The sequence below is a fragment of the Chiloscyllium plagiosum genome, chromosome 36 (assembly GCF_004010195.1).
Source record: "Chiloscyllium plagiosum isolate BGI_BamShark_2017 chromosome 36, ASM401019v2, whole genome shotgun sequence".
In the NCBI taxonomy this organism is placed as follows: domain Eukaryota; kingdom Metazoa; phylum Chordata; class Chondrichthyes; order Orectolobiformes; family Hemiscylliidae; genus Chiloscyllium; species Chiloscyllium plagiosum.
The window spans coordinates 7,638,629-7,651,434 of record NC_057745.1 but is presented as its reverse complement, the minus strand read 5'-3'; the positions used below and the strand labels follow the sequence as shown (position 1 = coordinate 7,651,434).

At 41.8% G+C, this 12,806-nt stretch overlaps 2 protein-coding genes across 2 annotated transcripts in view; one reads left to right on the top strand and one right to left on the bottom strand.

The window, feature by feature from the left end:
- Positions 1-11,436, bottom strand: part of ctc1 (CTS telomere maintenance complex component 1) — a 56,624-nt gene extending 45,188 nt beyond the window's left edge. Inside the window, exons 1-4 of the mRNA XM_043677226.1 lie at positions 11,127-11,436; positions 6,111-6,301; positions 4,393-4,657; positions 2,552-2,778 (exon numbers count right to left, since the gene is read on the bottom strand). Of these exons, the coding sequence (XP_043533161.1) occupies positions 2,552-2,778; positions 4,393-4,657; positions 6,111-6,301; positions 11,127-11,168 (725 nt within the window). The 5' untranslated portion in view covers positions 11,169-11,436. The remainder of the gene's footprint in view (positions 1-2,551; positions 2,779-4,392; positions 4,658-6,110; positions 6,302-11,126) is intronic.
- A 204-nt stretch (positions 11,437-11,640) lies between these two features.
- fam174b (family with sequence similarity 174 member B) overlaps positions 11,641-12,806 on the top strand; it is a 21,008-nt gene continuing 19,842 nt past the window's right edge. The window contains exon 1 of the mRNA XM_043677227.1: positions 11,641-12,207. Coding sequence (XP_043533162.1) covers positions 11,930-12,207 — 278 coding nt within the window. The 5' untranslated portion in view covers positions 11,641-11,929. The remainder of the gene's footprint in view (positions 12,208-12,806) is intronic.

The window sequence follows — 12,806 nt, the reverse complement described above, 5'->3', positions numbered from 1 at the left end:
TCCCATGCAAGGACTGCACAAAACACTACATAGGATAAACAGGAAGACAGCTAACGATCCGCATCCATAAACACCAACTAGGCACGAAACGACACGACCAGCTATCCTTAGTAGCCACACATGCAGATGAGAAGCAACATGAATTCAACTGGGACAACACTACGATTATAGGACAAGCCAAACAATTCCTAAAGGCATGGCATTCATCCACAGATTCTATCAACAAACACATCGACCTGGACCCAATATACCGGCCACTGCAGCGGACAACTGGAACTGACAACCGGAAGCAGCAGAGACAAACCACTATAAATGCCGGAGGAAACATCACAGAAGCGCTTCACAGGAGGCTCCCAAGCACTGAGGATGTCACCTAGACAGGGGACGAAACGTCTGCAACACAAATTCCCAGCTCGGCGAACAGAACCACAACAACGAGCACCCGAGCTACAAATCTTCTCACAAACTTTGAACAAGGTAAGAAGCTCATAATATTAATTATCATTGCTTTTGTCCATCTAGCCTATAATTCACCTCATGTTTCTTCAGACAATGATGAACAGAAGTTAAAACTCAAGAGCTACTATTTTAGTTTATTGGAATGATTATTATTGCACATACTATTCCTCATTATCCAGAGGTTCCAATGAAGCTTATCCCTACCAATGAAAGGTGAGATATTTCATAGAGTGGGATGGAAACTTGTGTATGTACAAATGCAGCTGGAAGCAAACCCTCTTGTTTCCCTGTCACTAGCTATAGTTATATATGCGCCACTCTCTTGTTCATCTTACTTTAGTGAATGCCTATGGATCTGAGAGTGGGACCAGGATGATCTCGCAAATCGGAAAACAGATTGTAAAACATACAAGATCTGGGTGAATTGACCCTCAAGCAGAATATCTATATCAGATTAATTGAAAGCTGCAAAACAACCTGTTTGTTGTGCCTTTAGTATTGGGAATGCAATGAGTCAAAATTGTCCAAACCAAAAGAACGAGATATTAAGAGGACTAATTAAAAGCTAAATCAGAGATACGCTTCAACACATCCCTTAAAATGGAATGCAAGTTTAAATAGCATTGTAACACAAGAATTGTAAACATTGAAGGACTGTCAATTGTGAACCATGGATCAGTGCTAGAGTGGGAGCAATGCAGGAGTTGAATTCAGTGCCAGTTAGAATAATGGAGCAATGTTTAGAAGCATTTGAGTTTCAGCTTTGTGAAGGATTAAATAAAAACATCAGGTTGGAGAGCATTCTTAATTGTCATCTGGCGATGACAAAGATCAGGACTGGTGACTTCAGTAGATGGCCTGTTGCTGTGGCAAAGAAAGGAAATGATTCATTGGGAGAAATAGGAAATCTCTGTGAAGAGGAGGATATGGTGACGATGAGTTGGGATTGGAGAATGAGTCGGGATTGAAGAAGGAGTCAGTGATGTAGACATATCAGAAAGTCAGTGAACTCATATGAACACACTTAAGTTCTCAAAAGTCTAGTTCAGCTCAAGACAGTGGCTGAGGAGAGAGAACAGAATCAGAGGTGAGGAACTAGAGTTTGTGGAATTGACAAAATATCTCCTCTCCATCCACAGGTGGCATTTCTTCAAAATGGTGGCAGATAACATGGACTGAATCCAAGGCTTCATATTGAGCAAAAAAAGTTCAGAATTTAGATATCAATTTGATAAACCTACTAGTGCATTTTCAATGCAGTTGCCGAATCATTATTTCATTCTTTAAGCTTCTCAGAATAATCTACACAAGAACCACTGTGGTACAATCACTTAAATGCAATTGCCTTTTTGATTAAAACGTAAAGTTCATCCCATTTAAGCAACAAGATTTTTCATTTTTAATAGACTCAGATCTTCATCCAACAAGGTAAGCAGTTAATTTGAAGTCCAATGCCTAGTAAACCAGAATATTATTGCAGTTCTATAGATCAACAGGGAAAAAAAAAGTAAGGACTGCAAATGCTGGAAATCAGAGGAAAGTGTGTGTTGCTGGGCAAGCACAGCAGGTCAGGCAACATCCGAGAAGCAGGAGAATCGACGTTTCAGGTATAAACAATCAACTCTCCTGCTCCTCAGACGCTGGCTGACCTGCTGTGCTTGCCCAGCAACACACTCGAGTTCTGACTGATCCCAGACCTCAGCTTCATGTCAGGTTTTATTCGGAAATTGGGTTTCTGACTTGTGTTTTGAAAAAGTTTTCCACCTATTTTGGGGGAAAAGAAAACGTGTGGATCTTTTCAACACCAATGTAAAGATTTTCAAAAACAAAAAAATCACACTTGCACATCACACTAGGTGCACATAATCACTTCACCCTTGTACAGAAATACTAAGTAGTGCTAATTATTAGTTGCTCTGACTGCATTAACTTAAAACAAGTCTTTGCAGACAAAAGAAAAAATTTAAGGACAACCACATGGTATTAATACCCAGGGACACATGCAAGAAGCCACTATTGCCTAAATTAAGGGAAAAAGAGCTTGCACATTGCTTGACTATTAAAATTACATGTTGAAAATTATATGTCCTACCCTTTGTCCAGGAGACGAATTGCTGACTCTGGTAGTAAAACATTCAGTGTGTTTGATGCCAAAAGGCTTCCAACTAACAGTTTTGGAAACACAAGAAATGGTGCTTCGATTATCTCAAGATAGCCAGCTTCAGTCCCACCAAGTCTCCGAACTGCAGTCAATGGAATGTAACTCCAGCTTGGAAGCAGTACTAATTGCCCCAACCACCGAGCATCTAATTTGATAACCTGGTCAAGAATTTCACCATAAAAGAAGAGACAAAAATTTAAATAAATCTGTTTGGAATTTACATATCACAAAAGTTTTGGACTAAATGTTACACATACATTATTTCACTTTGGAGTACACTCAGTGAGAAAGGCAATATTCCCACAAAATTAGTTGCAAATATAGTTGCAGGAAAATTGGCTTAGAGAGAGATTATCTAAAATAGAAATGAGAGCTCTTAATTTTTCAGACAGCAATTTACTGATTCTGCAGATAAGTAGATAGTGGACTTCAATGAAAGTGCGTAAGACTGAACATTCATGCTGAATTTAGATCCAGGAAACCAGCAGGAATTTGTTTGCTAATGTTTTATTTTTAAGCTGGGATTGATCAACATATAAATACAACACATACAAAAACTAAAATCCCTAATTTAAGTGGTCTTCATTTTTTGCTACTTTTCACTGAGATAATCACTCAGTTTCCTCCCTTATATCATAGGCATTAATAGACTGCTGAGTTTGTTCGATAGTGGAATTCACAACAATAATCAACTCATGCAGTGATCTGCTTGAGTGTTCCACTACTACTAAATAGGTACATTCATTAAGTATGTACCAGACTTCCCATAAAGAACACTTCATTCTCTGTTGAGCAAACTAACAAAGAAGCATAGAAAATAGGTGAAGTCGGCTACTTGACCCTTCAAGCCTGCACCACTATTCCATAAGATCATGGCTAATCATGCAATTTCATTATCCCACTCCTGCTTTCTCTCCATACACCTTGGTCCCAATAGCCACAACGGCCACGTTCTGCTCCCTCTTGAATGTATCTAACAATTAGCAAACAGTTGAGAAACTCTTAAAATCCTGGCTCATTGAATGGCAATTTCAGGCAGCTGATCATAAGCTAACAGAGTTTTCAAACTATTGTTAAGTTTCACAGTCTATCTCGTATAGATAATTCTGAATCAACCTCTTCTACACAATGTGGGAGTCTCTGGCTGGGCCAGCATTTAATGCCCTTCCGCAATACCTTTAAGAAGATGGCAGTACAGCTGCCTTCTTGAACCATTGCAGTCAAAGTGCTGTAGAAAGGGAGGGAATTCCAGCATTTTTAGCCTAGAGGACTATGTCGCAAGAGCATCCCGTCCATCTGGTATGTCAGCAGTACTATAGATGTATAGTAGCTGGCTAAACAGCACAGACATTTGCTGTTAGTTTGTAATTCAAATTGCAGAGCAAAATTCTGGTTGTATCAGTAGTTTCAGCATAAGAACTGTCCCTTAAGGAATTGTGGAATTACCATCTTCTGCTCGAGTGTTCATTTGAGGACATATCCAAATCAAATACTATGTAACCAGATTCCACCACTTAACAAAATTGCATTTTTTTACAAAGAAAACATAACATAGTTTTATATCAAAGTGGATTCTGAAGAAACTGTCTTCCATGTTCACTTCATCCATCTGTTAAAGAACAAATTATTTTAATTTGAACCATTCCCCACTCGTCAGTAAATAACATTGTCACCTTCCATCCTCATGCCACGTAACAAAATAAACTAGTTAAGGCATCAAAACTAGTCAGGATCAAAAGCTTATGTTTGTAAGATTAGAAATTTCTGTTTACCTCACAAGGTATGAATCCACTCTTGTCCTGCAAGTACAGGATCCCTCCATTGTGTTGTTCTTGTCTCTCTTCAGCACTTGGAGTAATCAAGGTCTTATCTGTCAGGATACCACATAGCAGCAAGTTTGTCCGACTAAGTGCCTTATGATTTATCAGTAAACTCTCTTTATGTACTGTCCACTGCTTGAACTGACTGGTGCTCCATGTTAGTTGACTACAGCAAGGGGTCTTCTGCTGAGACTGTAGTTCCTCAAGGGATATAAATCTGCAATTAAATCATCTTTAATTAATCAGATACAGTCTATTGAACTCTTGAATGAACACTTTAAATCAACATGACAGTGATAGGCAATGCCTGATCAATGACATATAGTTAGTGATCAAATGAAATCCAAAACATTGTGGAAATACAAGGTACTTCTCTCAGCATCTAATAGAGGAAAATCAAATGTCATTTTGATCAGATTTAGACAGATTTCAACATTCTCAAATTTCTTTCAAAAACTGAATTAACCAGCAAGTCTTGAATATACACAAAGATAATTACATCTAATTCATCTTCATGCATGTATCTATATTAATCTCACTATCAAATTTCACTGCCCCTTGAATGGTTTCACAGATTTTGCCTCAACTTTACCCTGGAAGATCCACCGACATTATGAAAATAAGTTAGAATAGGGTTTTTAAAATGTAATTAAATATCCCAAGTCACTCATAGGACTAATTTTCAAGCATCACTAGTGAATTGGTGCACGTTACTGAAAACTTGGTCAAACCTTGGAAAACCTTAACGGAGAGATGGAGGGAGGTTTAAGAAGGGAGTTCCACAGGTCATGCCATTACTAATTAATATAAAGTTTGAGAAGGACTGCAATAGTAGCAAGCAATACACTGCTTCCAAAGCAGAATAATTGTGTTTCTAAGTGTATTTGTTGGTATAATTCCGAGAAACATTACATTCAATTGCAAGAAATGTACAGATAGTGCTCTAAATATAATTCAGGAGCAGATATTTACATCATCATATTTCATACAAATTAAAAAATTTGTGGTTTGCATTAACTGTCCAGCTTTGCTTCACCACAAAATGTAATCCATGCTCCAACAGAATATTTGCACCCAAGATAGCTAAGAAAGATGAAGCTTTGGAGTCAAGCAACTACTTAAGTCTCTCTGCCACGATGTAATCATTTTGCTCAAGACTTACACTCCATCCAAAGAGTCAGCCAAGAGAGAGGGCAAAGAAAAATAATGACTAATATCTACAAGTTAAAGTTCTGCGTGGGTTTCCTCCAGGTGCTTAGGTTTCCTCCCACAGTCCAAAGATGTGCAGGTCAGGTGAATTGGCCATGCTAAATTGCCCATAGTGTTAGGTTCATTAGTCAGAGGGAAATGGGTCTGTGTGGATTACTGTTCGGACGGTCGGTGCAGACTGGTTTGGCCAAATGGCCTGTTTCTACACTGTAGGTAATCTAATCTAATCCTAAAATTCAAACCTTTAAAACATATTTCAAAGCAAGTGTCCTTAATGTTAGCAGCTCATGACTGAAACTATAACATTATAAAAGGTTTTAGATACTAAAAATTTGAAACCTGGGGAAAAGAAAATGCCACAAATACACAATTAGTAACTAAAAGTACAGATTAAATGTAAAGTAGTACCTTTCATCAGAAATAACAATGCAAGTAATGAATATAATCAGATTTTTCAGTACCTATAACTTAAAGGTAGAATAAGTCCATCTTTTCTTCGATAGCAACAAGTATTACTGTGATTGTGACAAATTCTGCATAAGCATTGAAAGAGACAGCTGCTCAACTCCTTACAAGTAACTTCACAATCTACAGCAACAGGAAGGATGTTCTCTTCTGTAAATCTGTACAAATTCTGGAGCCACTCAACATCCTGTAAATTGGAAGGCATGGATGAAATATTAGCTGTGATATTCTGTGTAAAGTTATTCAAAACAGTACATCAAAGAAACTACAGATCCTGACAAATGCAGCAACATAGGGCATAAACAGATTTGTTCTAACATACATTTCACAAGATAACCTTTTATATATTAGTGTAGCTGGGAATATACAGTAGTAAAGAACAGATTACACATGATTACATACTTTGGAAGCTACAATCCCATCCTCTGTCCCTAAACATGCAGTTTTGGAAGGCTACCATTAATAACTTCATTACCATATTATCCTTATGGGCAGAGAGGAGGGTGCATTATTCAGCAGCTGAATATGAATATTGACTTGGCTGTCCTTAATGGAAGGGCATAAACACAGCTTTGAATTGGTCAACAGCTGGTTAGTTCTACAATTGTATCAGGGTTATTATTCAAGCCGGAGTCAATAATGGACAAGTTGGATCCCAGAATGAAACCTGATTTGATAGAAAAATAACACATATGGCCTTTTCATTTACCATGAAGGTCAGTCACTGAATATATTCACAAGAGAGTTTGTCAATGTATTGTTAACAAAAGAATATAAAAATTTATTGCATTAAAATACAGTATATTACACTAACCAAGAATGAATAGTGATCTCATTACAACATCAGAAAGAAAGATTTATCCCTTTTATATCAATATCCTTACTCAAATCTCTGAGTCCCACTGTCTCCACACTGGACATTTTCACTCAGCTACTAAAGTTTTGGCAAATTTCTGCACATTCACTGGATGCTATTGTCAATTGCTGTTTAATAGTACAGAAATTGAGTTTGCTGAAAAAAAAGTACATTTTTCCAAAACTTTTGCCTTGCAGTCATCAGGTTAATTAAGGAAAATAAATATTTTTACTGTACAGGAGAAGAGTTCTGATTGGCTGGCAAGCGAATTCTGACGAATTACACTAGCAGCCAATTTAGGATTGCCAGTTAGGATCATTGTGACATATGTGCTTGTACCAGAAGCTGCATCTATTAATATACAGGGTCTTGTGTTTTTGCAGACAGGAAGACCATGTACAGAAGCTGCACCTGTTTCAACTCAACAGAATAGGTAACAGTCATTAGCTAGTTCATTTTCAGGGCAATGCCCTGAACAAAAAGAGTAAATCTGCTGGAGTTAAAATATAAACAAACTCCGGCAGTGAATTGGCAAACATTAATTGATGGTTTTACCATGCAATATCTCCCCACAGTCTAATTGCCAACCAATCAGCAGTTCCCTCTCATACAGTATAAATGTTGGTTTAAGGCTGCTGTGATGTGGTGGTAGTATCCCTGCCTCTGAGCCAGAAATCTCAGGTTCAAGTCTCAACTGCTTCAGACGTATGTCATAAAACATTTGAACAGTCTGATTATGAAATGTATGCAAGTCCTGGTTTTCTCGAACTGTTTCATGCAAATTGTCCTGAAGGGTGCAAGACAAAGAGGATTTTTTTCATCAATTAACGTCTCTCCCACGACCCTTTAAACAAAGTGCTAATGCAGTTCATTATTACTGAGCAGGAATTCCATAATTCTTTGCCTTGTTGGATGTCTTCCTCTCAAACTACCACAGCATTCTGTTGTGAGTTTTCTTCACACTGAATTCTAAGGTTCTATGGACTTCTGCCAGCCTTGACTCCTTGGAGACTGCTAATAACAGCAGCTCTGCTATTATGGACCTATTCTCACTGCATGATCTGCTTATAACACCGTTTCCCATTCACCAGTGGTTATAAAACTTCAGTAATTCTCTCTTCAGGTGGCTTGCTGATCATTTTGCGAAAAACACAAAGACTTCTGTCAAATGCAGTTTTGAACTGAATGACTGACTTTCCAAAAGATCAAGTCAGGTCCTTACAGAATTGAAAACTAAAATTCACTATTCCTCTATTTTAGAATCGAAGCTCCCAAATTACAACAATACATTATAAAACTTCATTTCAAAAAGTTCAAGTAACACGACTTATTCCAGAAGATTCCCCATGCTGGGGCCATCTTCAAATCCTGAGAGATCAAATAAAAAAGAAAGGGGAAGAAAAAGTAATCTCAATCATGAGAAACAGGCCAAGCAGGAACCCTAGTAAGTACAGTGGAAAGACTTTAATTGCTGGTGTTAAAAATTCAGAAAACACATGCTCCTTCTCCTCACACCCCCTTCCCTGAGCAACAACAAATAGTGAAATTTACAATCTAACCATCTACCTTTAGCATTCCTTGACTATTATCAGGAAGAGGACAGGGAACAGGGAGATGTCAGTGAACATTGACCAGAAACTTAACAGGACCAGATGTACAAAATGCTGCAGGAGCACGAGAATGTCAGAGCAAGTACCTCATCTCCTGCACCCCCAAATTCAGTTCACAATCTATAAGACACAAGTTAAGAGTTTGATGGGATATTCTCCACTTGCCTGGATGAGTGCAACTAGAGCAACACAAAAAAAACTCAAAACAAAAACAGATGCCCATCCACTCCCTCTAGCACTAGTTCATCAAGGCATCAAAAGATGCAACCTTTTCATGCAGAGGGTGGTACGTGTAAGGAACGAGCTGCCAGAGGAAGTGGTGGAGGTTGGTACAATTGCAATATTTAAAAGGCATCTGGAGGGGTATATGAATAGGAAGGGTTTGGAGGGATATGGGCCTGGTGCTGGCAAATCGGACGAGATTGGGTTGGGACAGCCAGTCAGCATGGACGAGTTGAACCGAAGGGTCTGTTTTTGTGCTGTACATCTCTCTGACTCTATGCAACGCACCACAGTCTTTTAGAGTCATAGAGATGTGCAGCACGGAAACAGACCTTGCGGTCCAACTCGTCCATGCCAACCAGATATCCCAACCCAATCTAGTCCCACCTGCCAGCACTTTGCCCATATCCCTCCAAACCCTTCCTATTCATCAACCCATCCAGATGCCTTTTAAATGTTGCAATTGTACTAGCCTCAACCACTTCCTCTGGCAGCTCATTCCATATACGTACCACCCTCTGCGTGAAAAAGTTGCCCCTTTGGTCTCTTTTATATCTTTTCCTTCTCTCCCTAAACCTATGCCCTCTTGTTCTGGACTCGCCCATTCCCAGGGAAAAGACTTTGTCCTATTTATCCTACCCGTGCCACTCTGATTTTGTAAATCTCTATAAGGTCACCCCTCAGTCTCCGATGCTCCAGGGAAAAGAGCCCTGCCTATTCAATCTCTCCATATAGCTCAAATCCTCCAACACTGGCAAATTCCTTGTAAATCTTTTCTGAACCCTTTAAAGTTTCACAACATCTTTCCGACAGGAAGGAGATCAAAACTGCACACAATATTCCAACAGTGACCTAACCAATGACCTGTACAGCCACAACACGACCTCTCAACTCCTGTACTCAATACTCTGACCAATAAAGGAAAGCATACCAAATGCCTTCTTCACTGTCCTATCTACCTGTGACTCCACTTTCAAGGTGCTATTAACCTGCACTCCAAGGTCTCTTTGTTCAGCAACACTCCCGAGGACCTTACTATTGCTTTCCCAAAATGCAGCACCTCGCATTTATCCAAATTAAACTCCATCTTTCACTTCTCAGCCCAATGGCTCATCTGATCAAGATCCTGTTGTAATCTGAGGTAACCTTCTTCGCTGTCTATGACACCTCCAATTTTGGTGTCATCTGCAAACTTACTAACTATACCGCTTGTGCTCACATCCAAATCATTTATATAAATGAAGAAAAGTAGTGGACCCAGCATCGATCTTTGTGGCACTCCACTGGTCACAGGCCTCCAGTCTGAAAAACAAACCTTCACCACTACCCTCTGTCTTCTAGCTTTGAGCCAGTTCTATATCCAAATTGCCACTTCTCCCTGTATACCATGAGATCTGACCTTGCTAACCAGTCTCCTATGGGGAACCTTGTCAAATGCCTTACTGAAGTCCATATAAATCACGTCCACGTTCTGCCCTCACCAATCCTCTTTGAATTTTTTGAAGAAGTAACAATTAAGTTTGTGAGACATGATTTCCCACACACAAAGCCATGTTGACTATCTCTAATTAGTCCTTGCCTTTCCAAATACATTTACATCCTGTCCCTCAGGATTCCCTCCAACAACTTGCCCACCACCGACGTCAGGCTCATTGGTCTATAGTTCCCTGGCTTGTCCTTACCACCTTTCTTAAATAGTGGCACCACACTGGCCAACCTCCAGTCTTCCGGCACCTCACCTGTAACTATTTTTGACACTAATATCTCAGTAAGAGGCCCATAACGTCTTGACAGCACATAGAAGAGCAAACTTAGCCCACGCATAGGGCACCACCACCCCTCTAATCCCCCATCTAATTTGAAACAATTTCCCCCACCGTCACTCGACTGGAAATCCTTCGAACAGCACCGTGAGCACACGTAGACTGTAGGAGTTGAGGAGGGTGGTTCATCAACCACCTTTCCATGGGGGGGGGAAATGGGCCATAAATGTGAAGATAATACATCACCATCTCAGCAGACCCTGAGTCACTCACTCTCACCAGGGCATCATCAGCACAACTGAGAAGGAGCCTGCTCCTTGTTATTATAACAATGGGACTTTTACATCTGAACCCTAACCACCTCTTGATTCAGAGTTCCTGCTGATGGAACCCAAGCTGCAGACCAGGGGAAGAAGGGCCTCACGCTATCGCGTGCGGCCACCCAGTGACTTCATTGGCAGGACAACTGTGTTATCCGTGTCCAAAAACAAAGAGGGATTATTGCGGACTCGTTCTTAAATCAATGCAGTTCAAGCCGTTACACAGGAGGGTCACACTCACAGCGTTGCCCAGCTCCCCAAACTCCGACACAAACTCTTCCATTTCCGTCAATGCACCCACGGCCACCTCCACACTTTTCCGAGGCGCACACAAGTCTCGGTGAAGTCTCGCTCGGATTGAATATTTAAAGTCGCGCTCCAAACGCCGCCAACCAACTGTCACCAACGGGCTCTCCCACTTCCGGTCCACTCGGTCCGTGTGCCCCGCTGCCGCTGTGGGTACGGACCGCAATTTCTTCTCCACCTGCCCCGCAACTGTGCCTACATCCGGTCCCTCCGACCGGCAGGCAGGTCTATTTCCAGCTGATATGCCCCGTAGTCGATCCTATTTACAGTCCCTGTGCCCCGCAGTCGATTCTATTTCCTGTCCCAGTGCCCCGCAGATGATTCTATTTCCTGTCCCAGTGCCCCGCAGATGATTCTCTTTCCTGTCCCAGTGCCCCGCAGATGATTCTATTTCCTGTCCCCGAACCCCGCTGTTGATTGTTATCTGTCCCTATGCCTCTCAGTCGATTCTATTTCCGGTCCTCTGTCCCGCAGTTGATTCTGTTACCAGTCCCGTGCCCCGCAGTCGATTCTATTTCCTGTCCGTGTGCCCCGCAGTTGATTCTATTTCCTGTCGCTGTGCCCCGCAGAGTCTCGTTGTGGCGTAGCGCTGACTGGACTTGAGAACCGAACATAGGAGCTGCAGCGGTGGGAGACGCTCAACTTCGCACCGGCCGAGAGAGAGAGAGAAAAGGGAGCGCTCCCTGTGACCGTTGCCGTTGAGGCTAAAGCGGAGTGGGGAAAGCGGAGGCTCCGCCGATGTGTGGCTGGCGGTTGTGGGTGTTGGCGGCGCTGCTGCCGCTGGCGGCCGCGATGCTGCCCAAGGCCTTGCGAGGCCCCGGCCCCGGCCCCGGCCCCGGCCCGTCCGACTCACACAACCAGACCGGCTCGCCCGCTTCCCTCAGTAACGGCACGGCCACCGCCATGGACAGTGTGGTGCCCATCCTGCGCCACTTCCTCACCCTCAGGAACCTGGTGTTGGCGGCGTCTGCCGGGGCCTTCCTCCTCATCGTGTGCCTCCTCGCCCGGGTGGTCAGGTACACTACAGGGGCCTTGTTGTTGGGGGGAGAGTGGGGTGGGGAGTTCACCCACACATCGCCCACTTCCCCACACTGCAGACGTGGGGGGAACCAACTCTTCCACGGACGCAGTAACTCGCCCTTGCTTTGGGAAAGAGTGAAGAAAGTGGTGAAACTCTGTCACACCATAATTTAGGGACCAACAGTTCACTCAAGGTCTGATTAAGGGAAGTTGACACGCAGATAAACAAAATACCAGGGCTGTTTTGTGCAGTCTCCTAAGCTCTGAACCGAGAGGTCCAGATTCAAGTCTCACTTGCTCTGGATATGTCTGAACAAGTTGATTGGCAAATATTAAAAAGAACAAGCACGTACAGAGATAATGTCCCCAACTCTGAACTTGGGTTCAAGTCCAGATCTCTTGAACAGGTTGATTGGAAGATATAAAAACAAAATATTGCAGTTGCTGGAAATCTGAAATGATGACAAAGTGCTGTATGTTCTTAGATTTGCTGAGTTGCTCCAGCTCTTTGTTTTTAGATCTTTTTAGTTCTATTCAGATGTGGTACACATCTGGGGCAGATGGGGCTTTGAACCTGGGGCTTCTGGGCACTGCT